Below are 23,892 nucleotides of genomic sequence, written 5' to 3'. Positions count from 1 at the left end.
TCATCCTGAAATCCATTATTAAAATACAGATTTACGTTAATCCAAAACTACAAATAATAATTTCATAACCCAACTGCCAGCTATCTGAATGGATTTTTAAGCTTGTATCTAATAAATTCATTGGCCCTAATTAGTTTCTGCAGAGACTTTTGTGACCACTGTGGCAAAAGCAGCAAATCAGGTACAGAGCATGTGAAAAATAGGAACACACTAATCACAAGCCTTTTTGCTTTCAGAGGTTGTATGTTCAACACAGCATTGTCAACCATTTTGTCTCACATTCCTTATCAAGTACTAACATTACAAACCTACTTTTTTTCTACATTATTACTGCAGGAAGTGATTCTAAAACCAGGAAATTTGAGGAAATATGCTTTCAAGTTTTGAAGTTTTAGGGAGGCATTGTCTGCACCAGTAGTAACTAGAATTTGTTTATTTCCACCTTAGTGTATCACTGACCCTTTGAAATTATTCAGCAGAGACTGAGTAAAAGTACTGCATACTTCATGTTGCAATATTTATTTTTAACATTTTGTGGATAAAGTGTAAGTTTAAAGTATCAGATTCCATATACCTGACCTTTATACAAGGTATTTAATGTGCTGCTTGTGCTGCCAAGTTTATAACATGCCATATAATAGATGTGAAAACAACAGCACAATCCTAAATTAAGTTCCAAAAAAAATACTATAAGCTGTATATAGCACCTGTGCATTGTTTGGTAATTTAAATTCATTCAGATGCCCTTGCAAATAAGCACAACTATTTAACACCAAAGCTTGGTTTCTGCAGGTTCTTTAAGGTTGTTTTGGGGGAGGTTTTGTTCAAGTTTGGGTCTTTTTGTTGGGGGGTGAGGGAGGAGAAGGAGGCTGGGGGGGGGGTGTTGGGTTTTTCTTTTTTACCTGCTTCTAGAAAGAATATCATAAAACTGAAGAGAAAATCCTGCTGCTGTTAGTAAGTTAACATCCCTCCTCCTCAAAAAAAATGAAATTGACAGAACCTTTATTTAAACCACGTTTACTGTCTTTGAGATTGGATTTTACAAGCAATAAGAAAATACCCATTATTTGCCTCTAAGATGACAATCCAAGTCTAGAGACACACTCAAGACTGACCTTTTCCAGGTTCAAGCTGGCCTGCTTGAGCATGTCTCCTGGATTCCAGATCCTACTACCTAGAGATTACCAATGCGTGTTTGCACAAAGGGGATCAAGGTGGAATTAGCAACTCATGACTGCCAAAATGAGTAGGAAGCAACCACTTAACGTCACCACACAATATATTAGGACATCTAACCATACAGTTAGAAGGCAGTCCATCACCATCTTGAAGTCTTGAAGTATTTTTCCAGACCAATCAACTGTTAGGATATACTAACAACAAAGACATATTTTGCATGTTGAAGACTTATCCCACAATTCACGTATTAGACGAAAATATAAGCTCTTGTGTTGTATTGTTATTCTACTAGACATTCAAGCTTCACTGTTTACAAACCTCATTTCAGACAGCCAACCAGCAACTACAGCAAAGTACGCTCAGCAGAGAAACAGTAAAATATTAATTCACAGCTCCTACTGCTAAGTATCTGTGGTTTCTATTAACTCTTTTGGGTGCAAGAATGCTAACAAACAGGATGCACAAACTATCTGCAATGAACTGGCTAGAGCAGACATGTTTAGGAAGTATGCCTTAGCTACCAATAAGGAATGGAGAAGTCATCATCTGTCCTTTAAGTGTCCTCTCTGCCTACTCCTCTTTGTGGAATCTGGGTATCTTGCCAATCCACTTAAAGACAGGTAAAGGCAAGCAGCAGCAAGCCAAAAGTAAAGGATAGTTGAACAAGAACAGAAGCTGCAAAAGCTGAAGAGATCAGCGATTAGTAGAGACTGCTCACTAAACACTGCCATATGATCAGGGATATAGCCTAGCACACCTATGTATTTACCGCACATTACATTGCTGACTTGAAAAAGGAATCAGCCATCTGGTAAGTCATTACCTTTATAGGTGCCAAAGCAAGTACCTTAAAGGCAACCCAGCATCACTGAGCATTGGTATACTTAAAGTGACAAGCTAATTCCCAGCACCAGTGACAGGAGGGCCTCTTGGCTTTGATATCCATTCATAGGCACTTAAGACTTGTGCTTGTATATCAAACTTATTTTTGTAAAACACTAAAGCATGCCACTGTCTCCTAGTAAAGAAACTACATGATACTAAGTTCTGTACCCTTCTGCCCAGTGCAATTACTATTTTAAAATAGGTATCTTACTCAACTGTGTTAAGTGCTTTAAGGAGAACTGCTTTTTTGATACTCGAAAGAAAACTCACCTTCACAGTTCAGGCACCTTTTTACTGAACTACTACTCTTAGTATTTATTTAAATTGAGTATTACAGAGCTCTACACAAAACTAGTAGACATCAGACTTGGCAACACCTTCATAAAAGCTTGAAAATGCAGTTCAGTACAAGTCATTCACCCTAAGAAAACTGCCATGAAGTAGCTCATACCAAGCTTCTGTGGCTAGCTTAAAACGAAATGCCAAATACTGCCTGTTTTACAAAGAGACACACAAGAAAAATAGACAGTTTCTAATACTAATAGTTTCTTTAGCTTGCCTTTTTTTTTAATATAACTAGTGATTTTCATGCATATTTTAGAGATCTGCAAGTGTGATATACTTTCAAGTAATACATGCATTGTTCAACAAATATGAATGAGCTTTACTAAGCACACAACAGTGCTTATGATCCTCAACCACCAGTAGTACTGAAAGTGCAAGCACACTATAAACATGGTCAAGGAGAATCTAAGATGTTTAAACATGAAGAGGATTGTTTTCAGCATAACACAGAGCAGACAAGATATGTAAGTCAAGAACTAGCTTATTAAGCTCAGGTAGGAATGTAAAATCTTACTGAAACTAACCAAAGCCTATAAGCATTTTATTAATTTAGACAACCAAGCTTAAGTCCATTATTTTATACACATAATAAAGCATATTTATGCTTTAGCATGTATTTTAATACTACAGTTACTGGTGAATAACAGACTAATTATTATCTTTCCTTATGTCCTTATACTATTATATAGTAGACATATGCTAAATGTTGCGAACATCAGATTTGCTTAAAACGTTCCTGGAACAAAACATGCTATGATGCTGTCCAAAACACTCTAATCCTCCAACCATAACTTACAGGCTTCTAGTCATTACAATCAACTCACATTTTAATATTTTCCCTCTTTACAGTTGAAAAGCATTGTTAGACTCATTTAAAAGTTTAACTAAAGATTCACATCTATGCCCAAGCTGAATTTTGATTCCAGAGTTTCATGCTGAAAGCACACAGTTCTGTTTCAAAAAAACACCTCAGCAAGTACAATTTGTTTAAAGATTTGTTCTATTTGGTACGTAAGTATCTTTTCATATAGCAGCAGAATAGTAAAAATACCATTCTTAGTGATTTGAAGCAAGAGAAAACATTTTACAGCTGCGACAATGTAAGGTACAACAAAATCTGCATTTCCCCCCTCTTGTGCTGTAAGTTATCATTTTATTTTCTTTTAAGCTCTAAGAATTAGTTCCTGGCAATTACTTCTGCTAACTTACTACACTAAAATTTGCAAAGCTGACATGATACAAAGACAATGTAGTATCCTGTGGGAGCTAGCACATCCCTTATTTCAATTACCAAGGTGTTCTACTGCAAGTCAGATCACTGAAAAGTCAGAAACATTTTAAAGTCTGACAGCTCTGCTGATTAGAAATTCTTTATTTTCCACATTTCATAAATATCCCCCTTTGTTTATTCTGCATTTTTCCAAACTGCAGTTGACAGTCATATAGAAAGTGACCATTACACATTTTAAGAAGTACATGTTTTTCCTGAAACAGAGATAAAAGTTATACCATCGAATACATAAATAAGCCTTATTAAGTACCGTTGTAGGTGTCAGTAATACAAAAGAAAAAAAAGCTGCACATGAAGCACACTAATCTCTCACGTTAATCTTACTGTTTTAATTGGAGAAAAAAAACCTCCAATTTTTCTATTTACTTCCTGCATGAAGTTCTTCTCATTGAAAGATTATCTGCTATACTCCCTACCTATCATCATGCACTTGTTCCTCTACTAACAGCCATGCAAAATACAAACTGTCCTGGCACCTTTGAACAGCTGTTGTGCATGACTTGGAGCAGGACCTGGTCCTCCACCAAATAAATATGCCAGACTTGTGCAGCTGCTGAGGAATACCATGCCTGCTACTGGGAGATCCATGGGGGGGGACACATACTGAAGGAGCCAATGAGCACAGGGGACAGTAAGCAAAACCTACACATACATGTTTAAAACACACATACACACAGAAGAGATCTAAGAGGTTATATAGATCTTCTGCAAGAAGAATGGCAAGGAGCTTCTCTAAAGCCAGGATTCCAGGGAGCTCTCTAATAGCAGAAATTACTCTGAACGTATTTTAACATTTGAAATAGCATTCAAACACTGATATTTGTAACAGTGACAGAACTCCAATGTCTCAGACACTTCATTTTGTTTCACCATTATCTTGCTATGATTGAACTGGCACATATGTAATCAAGGTAATAAAATGCCTAATAATGAGAAAACTGAGTAAAGTGATTCTCTGACCAGTCCAGCATATTTTTATGTGGGTAAAAACTGGATGTATTTGCTTTCATTGTAACTTTGAACTGTTTTCCTTGCTATTTCACATGAAATTTTGAAGGCAAATTTCAAATTCTTCTCTTCATTGGGAGGCACAGACATTTTAGAAACAAATAGAAGCCAATCAAAACTGAGTATCATCCAAATTTTGGAAAAAAAAAAAGGCAGAAATTAATACAGAAGAATGAATAAATTATTGTGTACATTAATAAAACAAGTTTCCACAAAGTAGAAAAAAAGCCCAGTGTCTAGACGGGGTTCATTAAAGAAAATTCATTAAAGAAATTTATTCTAAAAGCACAAAAATGCAGTAGCAATGCCATCAAGAAACAGGGCTTACAACCAAGTATACAAGGTTAGTCAGACTCACCTTCCCTCGTTGATTTTTGCTTTATCTCCTTGACATGAGAAATTCTCAATGTAACCTAAACTGCAGTTGATCCGTGTCCAGTCGGGCTGGCACACAGCAAGGAAGTGAGGACGCAGTCTGCCTATGGAGTACTTGGCAATGTCTGTCAATGACTGGCTAGCAGCTGCTCCAAAAATGAAGGTCCCAATGGCTTTGTAAATAGTGGCTATGTAGTTATTCCTGACAAATGAGTTTGAGTGCAAATGATTACAAAACACAGAGAGTGTCTCTCCTAGGATTATCTGAAAGAGAAATAAGAATGGCAGTTAAAATACAGTTAATAGCTTAAAAATAAAGATATTACTCTGTTATTAATATGCACACATGTTGTTTCAGAAATTAATTTTTAATAAACATTATGCTGCAAATCTAACATTTTCCAAGAGTCAGCAATAATCAAGCCCAAGCTTTAAACATTTATGTAGAATATAAAAAAAACTTTTTCACCTTATCCTTCTTTATGTTGAACTTAATGACATTACTTTCTGAATACTTGTGAAAACAAAGCCTTCTCAGAGTAGTGTTTATGCTAATTAGGATAAATTAGGCGTGCCCTAATTAGAAATAGTGTGCCCAGTATAACATTTTATTCTACATTGACTTTTCTTCAGCTAAACTTCTGAGCAAGATTTTTTTATTTCAGCATAAAGTTATTAGGTTTTTTTTGTGATGCCAGAGACTGTTCTGAAGGATCTTCATTTCCAGATGTGGAAGGCCAGTTATTTTAACAAAGAAATTCCTGTTCCTTGGGAAAATTAAATCCTACTGGGAGAAAAGCAATGAGATTAGGGAAAGACAGGCATTATTGAGGTCTTTTCCAAGGATTTTTCACCCTGCATGTCCAAGATATGTGCATCAAGTACTAACAGGAATGCAGATTTAATTTTGTTTTCCTGCAACTCTGCCTTTCGCAGAAACTAAGTTCTTCCTCAAGCGAAGTACAAAACGTCACCCCAGACAGATTGAACATCGAACCAGATGCTCCCATGTGGTACAGAAAGGCTCAAATCCTATGGATGATCAGATGGGTGGGGGATTGTATTCATGTATGTGAAGTGCAGATTAAATGATGGCTCCATCAGTCACTTAAGAGTGACAACTCGGGGATCCCAGCAAAGCAGAGCTTTGATGAATTAAGCTGTTACTAGACACTCTTAACACCTGGGCGACGAAGCAGCTGTCAACAGCTTTGCACATTGAGGCAAACAGACAATCCCATCAGATGCATGACACTTCAGTTTTACACTGCAGCATTCCAAAACATGGACTGAAGCAGAGAAAGTTTTCAGTAAAGTAGATGTGGGTAAGCTCTTACAGAAAATATACCTCTTAATGAAGACAGCTGAACAGAAATACCACAGCCATGACTCATGAATAATGAATCTTTTCAAGAACACTGATACAAAACCTGCAAGAAGGTCACTTATCTCAGTTGAGATGACTAAAAATTAAGTGATCTCAATGCAGCTACTTCACTGGACATAGAGTATCTATCTTCTATAATCTAACTGAGCACTGAGTAAAGGACATCAACATTTACTTTTACCATCTGACTTTAAAGCAACCTTGACAGAAATGCCTGATTTCACAACTGAAAGGCGGCAACTTTGTTAGCTAAATGTTCATGTAGGCTCACATGGAGACTGTATAAATGCAAAGGAAATACACCCACTGAAAGTTAATTCATGTAAGCCTTTTCTGACTCGGGAAGTCCCCGAGCTGCAAATGGTAGCAAAATACTGAGGGCAAAACAATAATCTTCACTTGCTCTTATGTTATTCATCAATCATCTGTTTAAACTGCTGCTAGAGATGAGGTAATAAGCTAAATGGACTTCAGCTGTGACCAAGTACTGCTGCACTTAGGTAGTACTGACTACCAATGATAGTAGCAGCTTTAAAAAAAAAAAAATCAGTCATATCTTAAAAAGCAGGGTCTTCCAGTATAAATGATTTGTCAGTTAACAGAACTCACAAAACAGGAAAAAAGCTTTGATCTGCTCCAGAAGTGTTTCCATAGGCTTTTGAAGCAGTTTTTCCTAAGAAAAGGAAAACTAGGTAGAGTTACAGCCCCACATTTCTAGAGTTACAAAAAAGAAAAATTCCACCCAGGAGCAAATATAAGCTACAAGCTAGCCTTTATGTTGAAACCTAGATAAAAAATTCCGTGCAATCCTTACACAAGAGACAGCTAGACTGCAATAATTTTAACGTGATTTTAACCTGTTATCCCAGAAAAACAGCTGGTCAATACTAAGGTTTACATTTAGCTGCTCCTTTTCCAGCTTTGATTCCTAAAATATACCTGGATAAGTACTTACACACCTAAAAGTCTTATTTGGCATAAAAGTTTAAACTCTGCTCAAAGTGTAGCTCTGATGAGCTTGGATGTCACCCAACACACAGCTGTGAGTGGAATCTGGAGCTTTTCATTACACCCAGACAGTGATATTGAAGATACTGTTGAAGGGCCACTGTTTGAACTAAAACGCAGTCCCATGAGACTTAGGACACAAAGTGTTTAACTGGTGACACCCAGCTCTCCCCGCTGCCCATGCCCACCACCACTTTTTGCCCCAGCACTGATGTTGTATACTTCAGGAGCTAGTTTGCTCAACCTAGCTCAAAGGAGCTCAAGGAATTTCAGACAAGCCATCAGAGGTGGCAAAGACAGTGGGACCACACCTTTTCTCCATAGTTAAGTTATTAAGGTGGCTCAGCTGATAGCATCTAAGCACATCTTAAGAATACAGTCACTATACACATGAGCCAGTTCAACTCAGCGAGGAGCTGTGGTCAACAAGGGAGACCCCAAACTGGGTGGTGGAGAGCCAGTCTCTCCAGCTCACTGATTTGGGTATGAAGGGGAGGGAACAACAGTGCCCCATTTCCAACCAGGTTAGGTTCAGTATGAAAGTGAGCCCCAGCATTAATTCAAACACAAGTGGACCCAGTGTTTTATCATGACCTTCAGCAAAATGCCCACTGAAAAGCTCCCTGGGTAACTTTTTATTCTGGTTATGCTTTTGGTAAATTCTGGCTGGAACCCATAATATTTTTCTGTGAAAGAACTCAGTATCTGTTGTTACGCTTTCACACAGAAGTACTTCCATTGAGTCTGAGAAACAGAAAAATGCTAACTTAATACTATAATTCAAGCTCGTATTCTGAAAGTAGTAGCTCCCAAAATAGAAAAGCTTGAGACAGTAATTTAAAATACATTAGTGCTATTCTTAACTGATATGCTAAGGGAGGAAAAGTTTTTACCTCTCAGACTACAGAATTAAGCCATCCAAGTTCTAAGGTATTCTTTTTTTGTTCTATAATTGTAGTTGTTTGACCTCAAGTGAAAAAAATCTTTTCGTTATTCTTGTCAGAACACCGTTTCTATTGCTTTAGCAGCTTGTCTGAGGACATTGTTTTTTAAAGAAAACCTATAGAATACAGTTTTAGAAGTCTGTATTAACAGATTGCCCCTCCTCCCTCTTCCCAAACCCCACTGAAATCAAATGCAATGAAGAAAAGTTTAACTTACAACAATTATACTGAAAGGAATAAGTATTCCTGCTAACAATTTATAAGAAATGGTGTCCTCTTTGTATGGATACCGGATGGATTCATCACTACAGAAAACTCCTCTCTGGAAGGGTATACGTCTTGAATTGAGAATTGCAAAAGGCAAGCCAGCTAGCAAAAAGGAATAAAAAAATACATTACAAAAGCAACACAAATTCTAGCAATGATTATACCACCACATTTCCGAAGAGAAGTGCGTAAAGAGCAATGGGCATGCAGCAAGTTATGAGGTTATGCACTTCCTTTGGCCAATGACTATTGCCTTGTCTTTGTGGCTCCCAGGAAGGATCGCTGAATGAAGGAGTGCAGGACAAGGTTCCTCTGACCTTGGCATTTGTGGCACACAAAGCATGGAAGCATGCTAAAACCATGACTGAGTAAATGGTTCAGTGACAATCCCCAGCTTACTCAATCTGCTTCTACTGCCACAAATACATACTATTCCTTTATATTCCCATGAGCAGCAGTTGCCCCTTTATACCTTCTCTGGACAACTTTACAATCAGAAGAGCATAAATCTCATTTTATGAAAGCAGAAAGGGGGTGCTTCTCAGGGAGTGCAAGTGCAGAGGGAGTTTTCAGGAAGATATAGGAAAAAAGGGAAGAGTTGCACATGCCTTCAATCCCCTCGCTTTGTGTACACTGGATAGCTCCGTGAACAACCTGGTCACTGCACAAGCCCTACAACCTCAGGACACGGAGATTTTATTCCCCTCTCTTCCACAAAATAGGAAACCTTTGGCTTATCCTAAACACAACAGGACATAAGATTAAAGCACACAATGCTTTGTGCTACTGCACCTCAAAAGACCTGCAACACTAACCAAAACAGTCACTTATATACCAGCTTAAAATAGCACTACAGACTAACAGAATCACAGTTTAAACCTCTGATCCTCTGTCCTTGACGTATGTACAGCATCTGCACAATCTGTTTTCTGATGAGAAATTCAACTATTTCTGATGAATACCCTCAGAAAGAAATGTCTATGTGGGGGACTAACAGGAATGTTCAACAAAACAGCTCCCTTTAATTTAGGGATATCCAGCTCACTGACATTGAAGTGCTTAAAAGCCCTTGATTTTGTGCTCAAAATTCAGCAGTACTGCACATAAAATGCAAACCCATTTGGAGACACACAACAAAAATCATACAGGGGAAGACACTTATAATCTACCAGTATGGCATCAGAAGGATGAAAACCAGCCACCTTCCTTCCTGCCAGAGAAAGATGCTGCAGCAGTCACAGTTCTCTTCTCAGGACCTTGGTGTCAAGGTCTAGCCCACCTCTTACTTTCCATGTACACAGCTAGCCCCAAATAAGTGTGTACAAACAAAAGTAAACATAGAACAGGAGAAAAGAAAGGCAGGTAAAAAAATATAAAAGATATCAACCAAGCAGTAAGGGAAGCATTATGGAAGAGAAGAGAAACACTAAGTTATGCAGTCGGGATTTAAGAGAACTGGGGAAAAAAGAAATGGAAAAGACCAGGGGTGCTTTTAACCATCTTCCCCCTTTAACATCTACCCACGAAATCCTCCAAACTAATTCTGACTCCAGGGCCCATCACAAATGAGACATACTCTGGTTTGACCGACTGGCCTTTTAATTCACACGGTATTTAATTCAAACACTACTGATTTTTTTAATTCACACCATAAAGTGACTTCTTAAAAGAGTACTTCAGCTTAAAAACAAGAACAAGCAACAAACTAAGGTGAAAATTTTCTTGAAGCAACTTGATTTTGCAGTTAACTGTGTTACCCTCACAGTGCTAACGTACTCCAGGTAACCCTGTCACAAAGTCAGTCACAAAGAATCAAGTATCTACTGTACTGTTACAGTAATAAAGTAAAATAGCAGGCAGGGGGAAGGCAGGAAAAAAAAATCCACTGTCATTGTGAAGAGAAGTTGTTTCCAGTTCTGTGCCAGCAGGACTACACTAGCTCTGGAAGCTGTCCAAGCACACCAACAAAAGCAGAAGGACAGCAGGATGGGCGAAGAGCCAAGCCAGAGCCTAGCCAAAACAGTGAACCATTCAGATACCAGCCAGCACAGGGCCCTGGAGCCAGACTCTGCTGTACAGTGCAAAAACACAGCCCTTCCTACCAGAAAGGGAAAAAAAGAAATCACTCTCTTTCTCCTAATAGTAAGCATGGCAGGGTTTATGAAAAACACTGCAGCCCTGATCCCATTTCTGCCCTCCCCTCGCTCGTGTTGGTATTGTGACAGCATGTCACAAAACATCACCAGCTCTTTAGAAGCAGTGTGCAGCAATGATGATGGAAGATGACTTGTCAAAATAATAATTCCATGGTGTGTTTCCAACACTATTTAATAATGTATGTATGGAATGAAAACTTCATACTTTGCCCTGCACACATACTAACACCAGATTCAATGCCATATGTTTGAGAAAAGTTTATTTTTTAAATCTCCAGAACTGGAGAATGAGGCTTGCACAAGTAACAGTCTCGCAATTTTTTACATGTTTACTTCTTCAGAACAGGCAGTTCAAAGCATCATGGTAAATCAAGTGCTCACAAAATCAAGTTCAGCCTAGAAAAACCTGATCACAGCTTCAGCACACGGCTACAAATACTGGCAATCAAAGGTAGGTGGCATCACTGACATCGCATCACCAGCTCTACATCATCTTTTTAAAGACTTGCTCTGTGAATAAAGGTGTCACAGTGGATTCCTCCTCATTTCCTTCCTCCATCCACACTTGAATGTTTCAGCTTTTCAAGGTGGGAGATAAAATTTTCAGAGTGGTGGGGTTATTCAGGTGTTGTGAGGGTTTTTTTTCCTTATGTAATTAGTTGCTGCTAAATTAGAAATAGAAAGCAACGGCTTGAAATGCGTGCTTACTCTTCATCAATATTGAGATTATGATATAATTAGTCTGTAACTGAGTGCAGCATCCTCCTGTATCAAGATCATGCAAACAAAATACCAAACAACTCAAGGTTTATTTTTGTTTTGCTTTTTCAGTAAGAACCACCTAAATTAAACTTATTAAAACACCTTCTCTTCCATAATTTCTTTTTCCTTCTCTTTTAACCTATCTGAAGCCAATCCCCTTTTCTAGCAAAGAAAGAAAACTCAATAAAGTTTCCTGAGGACATAACCAGCAAAATTCAGGTAGGACAGTATGAGTCTTAACAAGACCCAGGTATCTACCTGGTCTGAAGTAGCAATTAATGGAAGAGCTATGCACTGGAATACAGTACTGCTGAAAAAGCTTATATAGCAAGCTTCATGAAGTTGTTCTTCAGTTTCCCCTGTGTAACAGATCTAAAAAGTAATTCCAGCAGTCATTTGTCTAATCGCTGTCCACAGCACATTTCAGTGCTGAAAGGAGACAAGTTCCATGAAAGCATGAGGTGAAAGATTTAAGTTGTTAAAAAAAGGATTACAGTAAAATTGATCAGATTGACTTAACACTGTTAAACTGAAAACTAAAGTCACAGAACTACATTTGTAATTTACATTTTGCTCAAGGCAGTTATTAGCCTGAAAAAACAGTACTGGCTTTTGATGTCTTTTGGTTAAAGTACTCTCCAATGTCAATACCTACTCCCTCAGAACACACTCCATAAGCAGGTTTAAATTTACTTCTTTTAAACACACATAAATTGGTTTCACTATTAGATGTTGGGAGGTGGGACAGAAGTAGAAGGTAAACCAGAGGGGCAGCAACTCCTACTGGTTCTGGCAAGTAAAGCCATTTAGAAAAACTTCTTCCGATATATAGGGGGGCTTGTTCTGCTTTAAATGAATCAGCAAAGCCTGGGTTTTTTTAGGTTTTTTTTAAACAAACAACAACAACAAAAATTAAAAAAAAAAAAACAACCTGACTTAAAATCTCACAAAAGAATTCTAAAATAAAATCAGGTATTTCAAATATATAGCTTAAGTATTTTCTGCAATGCAAGCCTCCCTCAAAGATAATGCAGAGACAAGGTTAAAAAAAAATACAAAACCAAACAAAAACACAAGTTTGGCTTTTTCATGAGTACAAGCAGGACAAGCAAGCAGAACTGGCAGCAAGTGATGAAAGGGAAAAACCTCTTACCAGAGCAAGCACAACAGAAGGGTTTCCCTACAGTTTATTGACATGTTACTTTTTCACCTTCAGAGATACCTTAATTTCTCAAGACAGGAATATGTTTTTGCATCACAGTAATACCTGAGTATGAAACACTAGGACTTGATATCACTGAAGACATCAAATGGTATTTGTGTTCAGAATGGTACAACTATCTTTACTGTCAAGGTCTTTGTCTTCCCAGATACAACTAGTACTTCAGGAGGTGGTATACTTTGCCAGAAGATTTATCCACATAAAAATCTACAGTAGTTTCTCAAAAAAAAGTGGCAAAAACTCAACAGCAGATCACTGGGAAAAGCAGTACTGCTACTCATCTGCCACAGTCACATGTTGCCACAGAAAAGCAAAAGAAAGGTCCTGCTTTTTCCTCCAAATATCCCTTCCCCCCCCCCCCCAAAACATGCTACAACTTCTAAGGGCAGAGTTTGTCCCATCAAAAAGGAAAACTTGTAAAAATCAGTTGAGTTCAAGTTTCACATGAAAGTACAAGAAACTGGGGAGTTTAAATACTCATTTAAAGTAAGGAGTAAAAATGGCAGAGGGTCATTAAAGGCTCTCTACTGAATACTTCCCATATGAGAATACCAAAAAGCATCCCTGATGTATAATTCATCTTCCAAGTCAATCGTAACACAGTGAAGAAATTGGCTAAAGGGAAGATGACAACAAGTATGTGAAGAGGAACTATAGGGTTGGGAAGAGGTTACCAGTAGGGTAATCTCAAGGATAAAGCGAACAGCCTTGGTGTTACACAGTTCATATGCTAGTATCATTAATGAATGACTACTAGATATACTGCTGACAGAGCTGTCAATTCTTTGATACAGTGGAAAATCAAGGTCAGCCAGTTCTGCCTGCAAAACTGCTCTTAAAGACTGAAGCAAGAGAGCAGGTAGATTTGTGCAGTACTGAGTCTGCAGTCACGCACTTGGAGGTTTAACAATCTGGATGATCTGGGAGCTTGTCATAGAATCACAGAATAGTTAGGGTTGGAAAGGACCTTAAGATCATCAAGTTCCAACCCCCCCTGCCATGGGTAGGGACACCTCACACTAAACCATATCACCCAAGGCCTCGTCCAACCTGGCCTTGAACACTGCCAGGGATGGAGCATTCACAACCTCCTTGGGGCAACCTATTCCAGTGCCTCACCACCCTAACAGGAAAGAATTTCCTCCTTATATCCAATTTAAACTTCCCTTCTCCGCAGGGCTGCTCTGAATCTCTTCTCTAAAGTCAGCTGAAAATATGAGGGAAAATCATGTCTGCTTCCTATGGTTGTTATACATCAGTATAATAGTGTGACCAGTCTTTAGCCATCTTTTAACCATCTGACAAGAAATTCTTCTCAAATAGTATTCAGTCAGAATTTGCAAACACGTTTGGTTTTAAATTATCTGTCTTCACTGCAGAGACAGACTGCTAAGGTACATTCCATATTATCTCAGAGCTAGAAAGGTTGGGTTTTGTACAGTTCAACAGAATGTAAGGGCTGTAAATCAACTAATTGCATAGGCAGTAGATATCAAGAAAAAGAGCAATGCTGATCCAACAACATCCAAGAAGTAAGGAGCTACAAAGATAGCTGGCGATAAAGATATACATACTGAAGGAGCTACACAGGCCTCCAGTCTTTCAGTCAGAATACAATAGGTAGAAACACATATAGTTCAACTGATAAGACTAAGTCTTTTTAAACAGTCATGGCACATTCATTCAAAAGTCTGCCTTATAGAACCTAATGGATTAGATTTCCATAAACACCCTGTATAATACATGCCTATTTCTTTCCAAGTTTCTAACCTCACCACAGAACTAAAAGCTGATCATGACCACTCTGGTTACAAGAAGGAAAAATCACATTATATGCCACCCTTGAGTGGTCCTTTCCACTTTCCTCAGGAAAGAAATCACTTGACATTTATCCATGCTGTTATTTCATCAGCCAGATTGCCCTCTTTTGTATTTACTGCCAAGTAGCCTGCTTTACTGCCTCACTGCACATACTCTTCTCATTTATGACTACACTGAACAGAGAAGACTCCTAGAGCATTCTACTTGGTACCTTCCTCCCTCCACTGTGAAAGCCAAGGAGCACGTACTCCTACTGTCCACTTCTCACATTTCAGTAAATTATTTATACATTTAAGGATTCTCCACCTAATCTCATGATTATTTAGTTTCTTCATATTTTGGGGAAGTAATCATTTGAATGTACAGATCCAAATACTGAGGGTTTTTTTTTACTTGTTTTCCTTAATTCTACCTTTAGCCTGAGTATAGCATCCTCCTGAAGGTACCTAAAGGATTGAGAAAAGTACAGCATCAAGTCCATAGACTTAGCAGCTCCCTGCAAGTGATTTATTTGAAATGAACTGCAAATCACTGGAGGAGTGATCTGTACACATTCCAAACTGTAAGTGGTGCTCCTCAGATCCAAACTGAGCACACCAGAACACCCTCACCATGGATGGGGCAAAAGTGGGGCCAAAGCTGGATGGAGCAACTGCCATTTCTCAGCCTCTGTCCTCCATAGCACTGATTGCACAAAGGAATTACTGATCAATTTGACCAAAACGCATCACTTTGCACATTAACTCTTCACATAGCATAAATGTGTTGTTATTACTATGTTGGCTTTAAACAGAGTCGAACTAACACAAATTAGCAGTTTATTTTTCAGGGTAAGATCAAGTTCAGAGGTGATACAGATCTGTAGGATTACCAGATGAACAGTCAGTATCCAGCAAAACTCATGCCAGATCATGAAGTTCAACAGCATTGCCACAAAAGATTTCCAGTACCATGAAATTAAAACATATGAAAAACCCCATGAAGATAAACCATTACTCCTTTCTAAACGTTTACCAGGTAAGAGGCAACATCTTGTTCAGAGCATTACAAAATTATTAATACATAACCTGAAAGTTAAAGTTCACTCTAGTGTCAAACACCAGGATTAATTTCAATTAACTGCAAAGCCATCAGTGGTCCATAAAGCTTTGACACTGCTGCAAAGTGCACATCTACCACTTGCACAGTCTTGAATATGTTTTCTTACAGGCCCCTACTTCATCAGTCTCTGCCACAGTAGCTAAACTTGTCCCTCAAGAAACATATGAGCTAGCCTGGTAAGTGTTTATGTTGTTAATTAAATAGGTGCTTTCAGTAAGTTTTCATGCAAAATTTATCCCTTTTACAAACAGAGCATAAAATATCAGTTTCTTTTGCCAGAAATCAGTAATTGCCTCCAAAGTACAACTGTGCTAACCTGTAGCAAGGAAAAATTACAGTCTGATCATTAATATACATGGTGGAAGTAGACATTTGTGAAGAAAACATTAAGCCTAATGCCTAATATGTTAAAGCTGGCACAGGAGCAAAAGGTACATAGTACCCTTTGGGGAAAGCATTATGATACCGAAGTGTTCACAAAACCAAACTAAGAATATTTTGGTTTTGTTCTTTGAGGTAGAAGACAACATTACCTGACCAGCAAAGTATCTTTTGGATGTGTTAAAGGTGGAGAAATTAAGACTTCTACAGGCCCATAACATTCCTTTCAGTCACACAAGTGCCAAATAGCAGAGTTCATCCCGGACAAGTTACTTGCTTAAAAGTCTGTTTACCACTGAACACTTCCCCTGTAAGGAACATAACCTGATAAAGGGTTACACTGGCTGTTTTAGTAGCAATAGTTTTGGCAAACTACTTTGTTTCTCAGAAACTCAGTGCAGCACTTAAGCCAAGTTAGAAGAACTGAACTCGTCCTCTCACGAATCGGTTTGTGGTATAGAAGCTCACCAGTGGGTTGCGTCTCTTCAGCTCCTGAAAAGGGCAGCCAGGAAAAGCTTTGGCAGGGAACTACAAAAAAAACCTGCTCAGAGCCTAGAACAGGGAGCAGATGAAACTCAGCACCTGCCAAGTTGCTCAGTGCTTCTGCTCCTTCGGTGAGAAGGATGCTTCAGAGAGGCCTCCTTTGTTCTGTGCTCCTCCCAGTCACACCCACACTTAAATGTAAGAGAAGCCGTATGAGCAACAGTGAAGGCACTGATTGTAAGAAGTAAAATGACTGAGGAAAACTGATTTGGAGGTGAAGTCACCAGAAAAGACCAACTGAATAGAACACATGCAAATAGGTACACTTGGACCTCATCATAACAGGAAGACACTAATTTGTCATTTACAATTGGAAGAGCTGATCTTATGCAGACAGGTAAAGACCAGAAATGCCAGACCAAGCACATTTTCTGAGAGGTTATTTTAAAAATATCCATAGAGTTACAATGTACATACACTGCCCCTAACTAGTTACAGCTTTTAGACTATTCAAAATTACTTTCTAAACATCTCTAAAAAAGATCTGGAAATGCTGAATTATTGGAAAGATATTCTGGGATTCTTGAAAGATCAGTCATCATGGACATGTGCTTCTCCAGATACCAGCCTAGCCTAGACATCTAAAGAGATTCATTCTTCCAGAGCACTAACAAGACTTGTTTGACCCCAAGTCTCAAGAAATTCTAGTACAAAAATTGTGCTTCTTACCCAGACACAGAAAACAAACTGGAAAATTGTAAAGTATGAAGTACCACTACGAAATGGTACTTGGAAAAGAATAAACATGAGGTTTTTTACACAGACATTTTATTTCCTGATAAAAAGTGGCAACAGGAACAGAAAGAGTTCAGACCTATAAATGGAACTGTCAATTCTAAGAACATTCTTTTATTTTTAAGAAGATCCTTAAGACTTACTAATACATCTTGTAAATCTTCATAAAATGCTCTTAAGACAGTCAGCCCAGCTTCTTTTATGCACAACTTATGCAGTTTCTTAACAATTAAGTATCTATGCTTTACTCATTACTGCAGGTTTTGATGTTTGGTTTTGTTTTGGGTTGCTTTATTGTTTTTCCTTTTTTCTTCACTTTGAAGTAGTTTTATATTCCACTATGGGCCTACCTCAACACCTGAGCCAGGTAAGACCTTCTATCATTATACAGCAAGATGTTCAGGCCATTTCTTACTGCTTTCTGAAAACAAGCTGTTAGCACAGCAAGGGGCATACACATAATATTATTTCAAGCATTTCTGCTTATACCTCCTAAGGCTTTAGGGACTAAGGACTAAATAACTGGATCAGCAATATCTGCATATTGTTGAATGCTAAGGTGAAGGGTTATAACCACTCTACTAAACTAGCCATTCACTTTTTTCCCCTCCAAGTTGCTGATATGATTCCTTTTGCTTCCCTTAGCTTTGCACCATGAGTTGTTCTTTCTGTTTTTGTGATGTGATATAAAGCTGAGGTACGAGTACTTCAGAACAAGTATCCTGTTCAAAGCAGTTTCTGATTAGGGAAAAAAAGTTTGCATGCAGTGCAAGTTGTTGACTTTTACACCAAATTTTCACCATCAATTCACTGGGAAGTCTGTTCCTTTCAGAGAAGTGTCATGTCAGGATAATATTTTTTAATAGATGTGGGATAGTTAGTGTTACTGCCCAAGAAGTTTTCATGAGCCATCTGTGTCCCTGCTGAGGGTATTGACTCTGGAAGCTATGGTAAATTAGCTGTAAGTCAGATGTTTCTCCACTGCTTTAAAGCCAAAAGAAAAAAAAAAAAAAAAAGAAAGCACTCCCACAACTTCTTCATATTTAAAAAAGGAAGAGAAAGCAGATTATGCAACTAAAACTGAAATGCCTCTTTAGAAGTGCAGAATTGCAGAGCTGTAATTGCTAGTTCACCTGTGCATGTATCAACTAAGGTACACATGCATCCTACTGCAAAAGATATTTTCTTGAAGTTGTGCTGAAGATTTATGTCAGTACAAGTTAAAATGAAAAACTTCAAACTATTTTTCTTAACAGAAAAACTATGATAATATTATAGGTAACATTAAATATGGACTGTTACATCTACCTTATATTTACTGCACAGGACTAATACAAGCTTTAATAAATAAGCATTTAAGGGGAAAATGAGTAACACATGTAAAGGTTCCACAGATTTCTGTTTCCTCTTTTTTAAATTACTACTTCCATCCTTAATCCAATTTCATGTATGTTTCTTACTGATTAATTTAGCATAAACATTTATTAGAAACCTAGAGATCATGACCATCTCCCAGTACAGTTTGGTCAACCACTGCAGGCAGAAACAAGATCTAGTTTCAAGTTCAAGGCTATTTTGAACAGTTGAATTTCGGTTTCCATATGCCTGCTCAAACCTTACTAAAAACTGGAATACAGTCAGGCTAAAAATATTGTTAGAAAAAAACTGACAAGTTGTTCTTTGTAAAAATCATGTGATCTTGAAAACACAGTCTCTTTTCTAGAAGCAAATAGATTTTCAGCCTCTCAGTTTGAAGGGTTTAAAGAGTCATCACTTAAAAAAAAAAAAAAAAAAAAAACAACTTAAAAAAACCCACTCAGTCCAAATTAAAACTTATTTCTGTAGAAAATATGTGGAGACAACAAGAGACAACAGCCACTGGTTCTGTGTGTTCCACTACAGCGGAAGTTTTAAACATCACAGGTGCTTGAGTTCTCAGACTAACCTGTTCTGAACATGGGATGAACTTATTCCACAGCATTTTAGAAGCCTGTAGTATTTTTTTCTCTAACGATAAAAGCTTAGACTATCTAATAGAGCTTAAATCCTCATCTGTATTTTTCCTTCTTGTAAAACAAGTGTTATTAGCGATACTAGCAGTCAGAGATCCATTTCAGATTTTCTGTGAAAACAGAAAGTAGCAGTGGCACCTTTCACATGTGAATGACTAAGCATATATAGAATTTAGCCTCTATAGAATGTCTTCAACTTATAGTCACAGTGCTGAACTCTTGGAAGGCATACATTTTATTCCCATCACCAACAGCTACCTATATATTAGCTACTTACAGAGAAAATGGGCAGGGTGAACCCCACTGTGTAGAGGACAGTGGATGTGATGGTACTGTCATGGAACGGATACTTGATGCTGTCATCATTACAGAAAAAGCCTCTTTGATACGGTTTTATTTTGGCCAAGTTTAGAACACCAAGGGGCAAGCCAGCTGTTGGGGGAAGGAAAAAAAAAAAAACAGAAACAAAAACAAGAAACACACGTGGTTAAAAAAAAAAATACCAATTTTTAAACATGCATGGAGGAAGCTACCAAACATGCAAAAATTAGATTTCCTCAGTATCATGCAATACACACACTTATCAAATCCTGTTTATAGAAATTTATCTCTTCTAGAAGGACTGAGGCTGCCCACCAGATACAGAAGTTATCAGAGTGTAGAGTTCAAAGTCTTTTCATGAGTAAGGTGAGTTGCCACACACCAAACCAGTATTATGCTTAAGAAAAGCACCTGCCACCTACATGACTGAATAGCTCAGGGCAGGCTGCCTTTTGTGCCCTTCCCTTTGCCACCACCAGACAACAGGAGCTTGTGTCTTAATTGCCAGCCTTGTTTTACACACTATAACCCGGTTGGTGTTTACAGAGACCACCACAAAAGCACAGATTTTGCTGTAGTTATGGAGGAGATTTCATGCAATTAGGTTTCATGCAGGTAAGGCGAGCAAGAGGACAGAGAGACACCTATGAAAAACATGGACACTTTAAGAGGACTGCATCTCAAAGTAACAAGATTAAGACTTTAAGGGTTGCATTTATACAGCTTTTGAAAACTTTGGAAAATGTCTGAGTTAAAATCACCAAGTTATTAGCATGGATGCTGAGATTTGAGTACAAATGCAAACGACAGCTCTCTGAACTTAAGACTTTGTGACATATTACCTATTTCCTCTCTTACAAATTCACTTCCACTACACCCGTAATTACAACAACAAAGCCATCGAGACCTCCAACAACCACATTCAGGTCTGACTTATTTCTGACAAGAATTGACTAGGGAATAGACATTTGCAGAAGCAATGACCCCAGGAAACGCAAGTTTTGTCATTTGGTCCCTTGAGCATGAATAGATCAACAGTTAGGCAATGGATAAGTTAGGCAATACTGTATTTTGGTCTAAAACAAAGTCAAAAAGGGCAAACAAAACTTTTTTTTCCCCAACATCCATGCCATATACAATTCCACACTATATGCACGTTAGATGGTAAGTACAGTTACTGAAGCAGAAAAGACTACTCATAATACAAGCTGCTCTACTGAAAACAAAAAAAAGTTTCAAAGAAGTTCACACGAGAGATTGCTTTGATCTCTGGTGACACTTGTTAAGACAACTATCAGATAAGTCACTTAAAAGGGTATTAAATAAGTTTATTCTTGTATCCTTCATTATCAGATAAGACATCAAGGGTGAAACTGTATGAACAAAGGGATAAATCCTGGCCTCCTCTTTGGGCTGCTAACTTGCAGTGCAAAAGCAGTGCATGTTGAAAAAGAAGTGTATATTGAAACTGTATGAGTTTGGTAACACCCCAGCTCCTAGTCCCTCTTCCAAGAAAATTGCTATGGTCATAGAAGGCAGTCTGGCTGGAATTTACAGCCTCTTATGGAGCAAAGATGAAATTTTTGCACAAAACATGTGAACTCCTAAGGACTATCCACACTTAGCCTTAACAACTGGGGATGCTGATGCAGCAAAGCACTTCAGCAGACGCTTACCATCCTGTAGAGAAAAAAACAGAACAAGAACACAAGCAGCGTTAAGCTTCTTCAACTTTAAGCACAAAGCTTTTCATTAAGTAGGATGACACCTTCAAATCAAGTGGATCTCAAAGGTTGCTCTCCTTCCTCTGCTTTAATGATTGAGAAAAAAGATAGAACTTGACAGAATGCAGATGGCAGAAACAGACAAAACAGAACTGCAGCCCTTCACATATGAAAGGGGCCACACCAAAGAACGTTGAAAGTTCAGTCAGATCAAAGGACACATGTCTGGAGCCAATTTTTAGCTCCACTCAAGGACATGGCAAGATGCCACTAACAAGTCAGAGCCTGTGTTTCCTGTTTTTATTTCTTCTATTGCATACCCAGCATTAGGATGATGGAGTGGCAAAGCCATTACTTATTTAATAGAATCCTATCTTCTCAAACAGGTCACCAGATTTTCACTTGTGGAAATATTACATCCTTGTGGTTAATTTAAGCAGCAGCTTGTGTTTTGCAGAAGTTGACTACTTAGCAGACATAAATTCCTGTATTCCCAGAAAAGCTAAATACCAAGCTCAATAAAACTCAATACCAAGCATCTTGCTGTTTCATTTAATTACATTTTCAGCTTTCCAGATCAACCTTTTATTTTCTAATCAATATTGCTCAGTTTTCACAAAAATATTTTGAGGTGGTTTGCTTGGTTTTGTTTCTGGGTTTAATTTCATTAGGATGGGCTATTTTATTTTCACCAGCAGCTGAAATATAGAATGGTTTGGGCTGGAGGGGACCTTAAAGCTCATCTGTTTCAACTCCTTGCCATAAGCATGGGCACCTTCCACTAGACTAGATTGCTCAAAGCCCCATTCAACCTGGCCCTGAACACTGCCAGGGATGGGGAAGCCACAGCTTCTCTGGGCAACCTGTGCCAGCACCTCACCACCCTCACAGGGAAGAATTCTTTCCAATATCTAATCTAAATTTACCCTCTTTTCATTTAAAGCCATTCCCCCTTGTCTCATCACTACATGTCCTTGTAAAAAGCCCCTCTCTAGATTTATTTTGGAAGACTGATATAAGGTCTCCCTGGAGCCCTCTTCTCCAGGCTGAACAAGCCCAGCTCTCTCAGCCCATCTCCATAGGAGAGCTGCCTCAGCCCTCTGATCATCTTCGTGGCCTCCTCTGGACTTGCTCAAGCAGGTCCACATCCTTATGCTGGTGACCTCAGAGCTGAACACAGTGCTGCAGGTGAGGGCTCACAAGAGCAGATAGAGGGAGAGAATCACCTCCCTCCACCTGCTGGTCTCACAGGTCATGGGTCACACATCTGGTTTTTATTTTCAAGGAAGTTTTCTTTAGGAACTGGAAGAGAGCTATTACATGAGTGTACATGAAAAAGAAAAAGAACAGTGAGTGTTTTAAACCTACTATCAAAAAAAAATGGGGGGGGGGGTGTTATGTAACTGCAAGCAGGAGAGAATTACTCACTCTGTAACCAGGTTTACACAGGGAAAGAGGGAATAGGAAAAGCAGCAAAGAGGACAGTTTCACTGAAGTGAATGCAAAATTCATTTTATAGTTCGCAGTAAAATAATACAAGAAATTGGAAGGTGATTACACTTCTTACTGCCCATTTACATTTTTTTACATTACTGTTAGAATTCCCAGTGCAATCTAAACAATGCACTGCTTTCCATCACTGAAGTAGAAGACCAAAATGGTGCTTAGTTGACTGTTAACATACTCTAAACAACTAGTAGCATTTTTACTACTGCTTATTTTACAGGGAGAGAAGACAACACTTAGTACATTGTAATTGGAAGGTGCTGAAGATTTCACCATAATGGGGAAAAAACCCAACTAAAACACACTAATGTACATAACCAGCCAGTATTGCCATCACAAGTGCCAAGCATTTCCATGACCTTTAAGCAGGCAGACTGTACAGTGAACCTCTAAGGAATGCATGTATATTCCATTTCATTAACTTCTACAAACTGGAGGAAAGGCTGACCAAGATCTACTGAAAGATTACAGGCTAAAAGGCAATCTTGTAGATCAACTTGCATGCCTGGTTGTCTTCAGGATGCACTTCCTCTTCATTTTTACTTGGCCAGTACCAGCAGTAACCTCTGAGAGTGCTCTTCTGGTCCAGGTAACTTTATACCTTCAAGGATCGGAATGCATCACTTGCTTTTCATATCCTCTAAAGCATGAACTTCAGCTCTAAGAAAATGTTTTCCTTGAAGTGCCCCATGCTTTGGACTCAGAATTAGAGTTGTCTATATTCTGTTAAAAGTTGTCTAGTTGATCTCATCATAAACTAGTGACCAACTGGTTCTGGGCTGTTTTCCAAGATGGCAGCAAGAAACAGATGGCACTCCTCTGATCTGGTTTCTCTCCCCTTTAAATACACAGAAAATAACCTGATCACTTAAGTGCTCTGAAAATGGCCTATCCAAGAGACACTTCTGTAATGCTCACG

The 23,892-nt window shown here is 38.4% G+C and overlaps 1 protein-coding gene across 2 annotated transcripts in view; it reads right to left on the bottom strand.

Annotated features, from left to right (window-relative positions):
• PLPP1 (phospholipid phosphatase 1) overlaps positions 1-23,892 on the bottom strand; it is a 58,119-nt gene that overhangs the window by 20,749 nt on the left and 13,478 nt on the right. The window contains exons 2-3 of one of the 2 annotated variants that reach the window (XM_061372094.1): positions 8,640-8,791; positions 5,067-5,347 (exon numbers count right to left, since the gene is read on the bottom strand). In XM_061372094.1, the coding sequence (XP_061228078.1) occupies positions 5,067-5,347; positions 8,640-8,791 (433 nt within the window). Of the gene's footprint in view, positions 1-5,066; positions 5,348-8,639; positions 8,792-19,699; positions 19,855-23,892 lie in introns of both variants that reach the window. The other variant, XM_061372093.1, reaches the window with a different exon arrangement.

Source organism: Neopsephotus bourkii, unplaced genomic scaffold (genome assembly GCF_033783945.1).
Source record: "Neopsephotus bourkii isolate Nb327-2 ecotype Australia unplaced genomic scaffold, CSIRO-AGI_Nbou_v1 NB_1594, whole genome shotgun sequence".
Classification (NCBI taxonomy): Eukaryota; Metazoa; Chordata; class Aves; order Psittaciformes; family Psittacidae; genus Neopsephotus; species Neopsephotus bourkii.
Note: the sequence above shows the minus strand (reverse complement) of the source record. Positions and strands in the feature narration are given on the sequence as shown.